Below are 6,021 nucleotides of genomic sequence, written 5' to 3' on the forward strand. Positions count from 1 at the left end.
GCAAGAATCATGGCCTCCAACTCAGTCTTCACTTCCCCCCTCCAAATCTCAAGGGCATTGGATCTGCTTGGTGAAAGTTAGGTTATGCATGGAATCCAGGATACAAGGTACTCTGGGAAAAAGAGCTTTTAAATTTTAAGTTTCTAGCATTCAGTGAGGCACACTTAAGAGGGGTCAGAAAAGAGGTGAGAGAGCCAATCTGAACATCAGTCACGTTTACCAAGCAGATGATAGGAAGACAAGTCCAGGCTAAGGAATAGCAGTGGTTAATGAATGGGGTGCATCAGAGCAAGTTGGCCATTGGTCAAGTTTTTGTGCCTTGGGAAACTTGTCAGACAACCCTCCTCCAAGCTGGAAGAGCGAGGGAAAGCCAACCCTCTAACTCCATCCTCTCAATCATGTTATTCCTCCCTTTGTGCCCAATGGATAAGAAGGAGTTGAGAGAAGGTTGGGGAAAATAAAAGAGATTGAAAACATCTGGTGGGAAGATGCTGAGTCAGGTTTTGAACATGTTAAGTTCAAATTGCCCTTAGGGACATCAAGTTAGAGATGTGAAATTGTCAGTTTTATGTAAGATAAGGGTATGAAGTTCAGGAGAAACAGCTGAGTTGGAAATTTAAATTTGAGGATATTAATATATAGATGATGGTTGAAACCATGGGATTAGACAATCACCTGGAGAGTGTATGTAGAACAGGAAAGAAGAAAGCCAAGAGCTAATTCCAGGATCCAACAGCCCTAAAGAGGTGAGAGGGTGAATAAGCCCTGCAAAGGAGATGGGAAACAGATGGAGAGGAGAGACAGAAGAGGCTCATGGAATTCAAAGGAGGAAGGGGTTTTAAAAGAAAGAAATTTGTCAGTTGTGGCATGCTTCAAAGAATTCAGGAAGGACAGGTCATTGGGCTTGGCAACTCAGAGGCTGCTCTTTCAGTGATGGGTGAGAAGTCTACTTTGCAATGGGGGTAAGGAATAGAGGAAGCAGTGTGGACTCTTGTGAGGATACTGGCCATGAAGAGACAGAGAAAGAAGCTGTGCTACCTAGAGAAGGATGCGGGATTGAAGAATTTTTATTTATTATGATGGAAGAAACTGGCACAAAAAATAGGCTGCAGCAAAGGGAACAATATAGAGGAAGAGACTGAAAATTCAGAAGAGAAAAGGGTTAACTGATGGAGCAAGTACAATCCTGGAAAAGTTAGGGCATCCTTGAGAGACTGAGCCTTAAACCTAAAGAGGGTTAACATGCAGTTGAGATGGAAGTTGAGGGAGTTCCTCGTGCCTGGAGCCTCATTGCTCTACGCAATAAAGGTCAAACTGCCATTTCCTGGAAGGAGGGGTGATAACCTGGAATGCAGAAGGGTCTTGGGAAGAAGGATAAGACTGGAAATAGAAAAGGAAGCTGACTTGAATATTGACTGGCCTCATTGTGGTAATCTTTTTGCAATTTCTACAAATATTGAGTCACTATATTTGTACACCTGAAACTAATAGAATGTTGTATGTCAATTATATCTCAATTTTAAAAAGAGAATAAAGAAAGCTGCCTAGAAGAAACATGAACAGATTGCGCAGTGGCATGGTGTGAGTTGATCATGCATTTATAGTGGTACCAATTCTTTTTTTTTTTTTAAGATTTTATTTATTTCTTCATGAGAGACAGAGAGAGACAGAGAGAGAGAGAGAGAGACAGAAGCAGAGACAGAGGCAGAGGGAGAAGCAGGCTCCATGCAGGGATCCCAGGTCACCAGGATCACACTGTGGGCCAAAGGCGGCGCTAAACCGCTGAGCCACCCAGGTTGCCCTAATGGTACCAACTCTCATACTCACTGGTACCATTCTCACTCACCCAGAGACAGAGCATGGAAGATGATGGGTTAATCTGATGGGTTTTTGTCCCAAGGTCAGGTGCTGGGAAGGAACACGCGAAGGCATTCCCTAGGGAGATGCTTAAATGGGTACATTAGGATCGATATTTGTAGGATATGGGAGAAAATAAAATCAAGTCATTTTATCAGATACCTGAGAGAAAAGGTTGGGTGGGTAAGGAACCATCAGTCTTAAAGAAGTAGCAAAGCAAGTAAAGCAGGCTTTGGGAAATAAACGGAAGGACAGAATCTAGTGATCAATGGAGCTAAAACTTGGGAGGTAGAAAAGTTCTGGGTGCCAGCAAAGCTCCTTCACGGAGTATTTGCACTTTCCTTTCTTTTTTTTCTTTTATTTTCCTCCCATTCTCCCTTCACTCAGAACCAAGCTTTTTTCTTTACCTGTTTTGGAAACAAGGATACCCTTGAAGAGCTTGAAATGCAGGAGTGACATGATTTGATATAAAATGTTCAGAACAGCAAGAGACATTAAAATAAGGTTCATAGCAGCATTGATTGTCATAACACAACACTAGAAAATAACTATTCATCAATAGTGGCATGGATAACACTGCATTTACTTAAAGTCTAAAAACAGGGGCACTTAGTTGACTTAGTTGGCTAAGTGTCCGACTCTTGGTTTTGGCTCGGGTCATGATCTCAACATTGTGGAATCAAGCCCAGGGTCAGACTCCAAGCTCAGAGGGGAGCCTGCTTCAGATTCTCTCTCTCCTTCTCCCTCTGCTCTCTGTTTCATTAAAATAAGTAAATCTTAAAATCTAAAAAGAGCTAAAATCAAACTGCATTGCTTAGGAGATGCAGAAAAGGGTGGTTAAGCTTGGAAAACAAGTAAATGATTGTCAGAAAAGTGAGGATGCTGGTGACCTCTGAGAGAATGGAGGCTGTCTTCATCAGGGAGGACCCTTGGAGAATGTAGGGGCTTTAAATGTTCTGTTTTTTTTTTTTTTAGGTTATTTATCTATTTATTCATGAGACACACAGACAGAGGCAGAGACATAGGCAGAGGGAGAAGCAGGCTTCATGCAAGGAGCCTGATGTGGGACTCAATCCCAGAAACCCCGGGATCACGCCCTGAGCTGAAGGCTGACACTCAACCACTGAGCCACCCAGGTGTCCCAATGTTCTAGTTCTTGATTGAGTGGTAGTATTATGGGTATTTCCTTTATAATTTTTCTTCAAGCTGTACATAAATGTTTTTGCACTTTTCTGTGTTATATAACCTGACTAAAGAGAAAACATGCATGGAATGATACATATACTGTATTTAGGAGGGGAAAATGAGATTAGGGGTGTGTGTACAGATACAGTTGTGTTTCTAATATTGTGTTACATGTTTCATTAGCTCCCAAGCTAAGTACATGGGTTTTCAATTATTATTGTCCATAATTTTTGATAAGCCTAAAATATTTAAATCAAAATTAAAACTAAGAAGGCAATATGGAAAAGAAGGTGGATGCTTTTGGTTCTGTTTTCATTTCCTTTATGGTTGTTATTCAATAAACTAGAAACAAGAGAGAAAATTCAGTAGTTCAATCAGTGGTTTAAAGATTTGCCAGCATTCAGAAGTTCTTTTCTTCAAGGATACATGGAGAATAGAAGCCAGTTACTAACCTCAGGGTTTGATCTCAGGCCTGTTTGGTTTAGTTTTGGAGAAGTGATCTCAGGATATAACTGCCTGTGTTCTGAGAGCAGCCCCCACCTCTGCACGAGAGTATCTGCTACTCATCCCATGGCTCTCTCAAAGGCTCACAGACCCTTCCCTGCAACCCTCATGTGAAATGGCCTGGAAGTCATTCCACTGTTGGGTGGAGATAGCTGCTGCCAGCAAACTACCCTGCTTTCCCAGAAAGCCTGTTCCAACCTCTTCCTACTCATTCAGCAAGTCCTCATTCCATGCTGCTGACCTTGGATTTTCCCTCTCTGTGTAAACAAATAACTGGGAAACTACATGAGTGAAGGAAATCCTCAGCAGGAATGGAAAATGCAAACTCTGGCACATTCAGAATGCAATGTAAAAACTGGTTGTATATGGATTTCCCGATCTCCTGGGCCTCTGGGGCTCCCTGCTCAGCCTTTCTTTAAGGAGTCAGAATAACCGTGTCCCGATTGCCCTTAGTTCTGTGGTTTTCTCATACGGATTCCTAGGGGAGGAGGGGCCATCTGTCCCTAGTGGATAAATGGAAGGAAGCTGGTCCAGGTAACTGCTTGTTCAGTTGAGTTAGTGAAGCACCCCAGGATCTGCTCAGACTTTATATACAATAATAAAGTTCTTATTATTTTGGTTGCAATTTCTGTTGCAGCCGAAACATCCTAATTGTCGTAGGATGGAAAGAGGAAATTTCGTTACGTACTGCTGACAACTGGGAGCAGGTAGTGATAGATAAGGGGAAACCTCCAGGGGCCCTGTTTAGGGTCGTGCTGCCCGAAGAGGGGTTCGTGGGCCTGCGGCTGGACCATGTAGCCGCTCGTTAGGCCTGCGGGGGGGGGGGGGGGGGCTGCACTCCAAGCCGAATCGGACTCTGGGGGGAGGAAGCGGGGGAGCACTGGCCGCCCACGCCGGGCGTGTGCAGGGCCCAGCAGGGGAGGTGCCCACCTTCACCACCTGTCGCGGATCGAGGACCGATGAGGAAGCGGGCTGAAGCGGCTGGACGCAGTTCCATCCTGCACCCCTAGCGGAGCCCCAGCTGGGACCCGGCGCCCGAGGTGCGGCCGAGCGGCCGAGCGGCCCGGCGCGGTGGGCAGTGGACACGCACTGTCACGCTTACTGGACCGCGGTCGCTCCCAGGAGTGTTGTTCCCGGATTCCTGCTTGAGTCGGGAAGGGCCGGATGCCCAGGGTGCCCCGGCGGCCCGGCGCGGCGCTGCCCCTGCTCTCGCGCCGCCCCGGCGACCTCGGCCGCGGTCCTCGGCTGTCCTCCGGCACCTCCATCGGGCGACCCAGGACCCCCCACCGCCGCCGCAGGTTCCCCGGCCTCCGACCGCCTGCGGGCGGACCCACGACGGGACGGCGAGCCCCGCCTCCCCTCGGCTCAGGAGGCGTCGCCCCCGCGGCGGGAAGCACCCTCCGAGCCGAGCCAACGGGCGGAGCCCGCGTAGAGGCGCCAGCGCGCGAGAGACGGCGGGAGGCGGGCTCCGCTGGCCCGACGGCCAATCAGAGCAGGGCCGCAGGCAGGCCCGCCTCCCAGTGGCTGCTCAGGCGCTGCCTGCTCTTGGAGTGGACGAGCTGCCTGCCGATCGGGGCGGGGCACGCGGAGCCTCGGCCAATAGCGGCAGGCGGCCGGGTCGGGCCGGTGGTCGGCGAGCCCGCTGGCGCTGAGGGAGCGGCCGCCCTCCCGCCGCCGCGCTGCGCCCTGGGCCCCGCGGCCCGCCCGGCGGCCGCGCCGCGTCATGCTGGGGGCTGCTCGGCGCTAGTGCCCGGGCCGCCGCCGCCCGCCCGCCCGGAGCCGCGCCTGCCGCCCAGAGCCAGAGGGATGGTGGTAGTCACGGGGCGGGAGCCAGACAGCCGTCGCCCGGACGGTGCCATGTCCAGCTCCGACGCGGAGGACGACTTCCTGGAGCCGGCCACCCCGACGGCCACGCAGGCGGGCCACGCGCTGCCCCTGCTGCCCCAGGAGGTACTGCGGGGGGCGTCGGGGGGCGTCGGGGGCGCCCGGGAGCAGCTGCTGCCCGGCGGAGCTGACCCCGGGCTGCGAGCGGTGCGGAGGCTGCGGTCAGCGGGCGGCCTGCTCCCCGCCCACCGGCGTGTCTGCTCGCCCGCGGGCACAGCGGCCCCGCCACCCCCACCCTCCGCCCAGGTCCACCGGCCGCGGGACTGCCGCACTCCCGCTGCCCGCCCCGACCCTGACGAGGAGGGAGGGTGGCGGTGGGAGGGGACCTCGGAGCCCCCAGAGGGGGTGTCTTCCGGGAGATGCAGTCTCCAGCTGCCCCGGCCGTGGCGGTTAGGGACTCTGCAGCCGAGGAGCAGGCCGGTGGGTGCACGTGTCCAGCCGCACCTGACAGCTCCGTGGTTTCCCTCTGTAGCCGCTGTGCTGTGCAGCTCCCACCGGGCTTGACGCGTGTGGCAGGATCGTATTTAGGGCCGAAGTGGCCCTGAGGAGGGAGGTGGAGCCCTCCTGGGCCCCGAAGGAGGCGGCTAGGAG

The 6,021-nt window shown here is 52.1% G+C and overlaps 1 protein-coding gene across 12 annotated transcripts in view; it reads left to right on the top strand.

The window, feature by feature from the left end:
- Positions 1-5,190: 5,190 nt before the first annotated feature.
- Positions 5,191-6,021, top strand: part of RABGEF1 (RAB guanine nucleotide exchange factor 1) — a 92,591-nt gene continuing 91,760 nt past the window's right edge. For 11 of the 12 annotated variants that reach the window (XR_012000501.1, XR_012000502.1, XR_012000503.1 and 8 more), the window contains exon 1: positions 5,191-5,496. Coding sequence is in view for 8 of the 12 variants with exons in the window: in XM_026017513.2 (XP_025873298.1) it covers positions 5,353-5,496 (144 nt within the window). In the remaining 4 variants the exon portion in view is untranslated. The remainder of the gene's footprint in view (positions 5,497-6,021) is intronic. The other variant, XM_072752769.1, reaches the window with a different exon arrangement.

Source organism: Vulpes vulpes, chromosome 3 (assembly GCF_048418805.1).
Source record: "Vulpes vulpes isolate BD-2025 chromosome 3, VulVul3, whole genome shotgun sequence".
In the NCBI taxonomy this organism is placed as follows: domain Eukaryota; kingdom Metazoa; phylum Chordata; class Mammalia; order Carnivora; family Canidae; genus Vulpes; species Vulpes vulpes.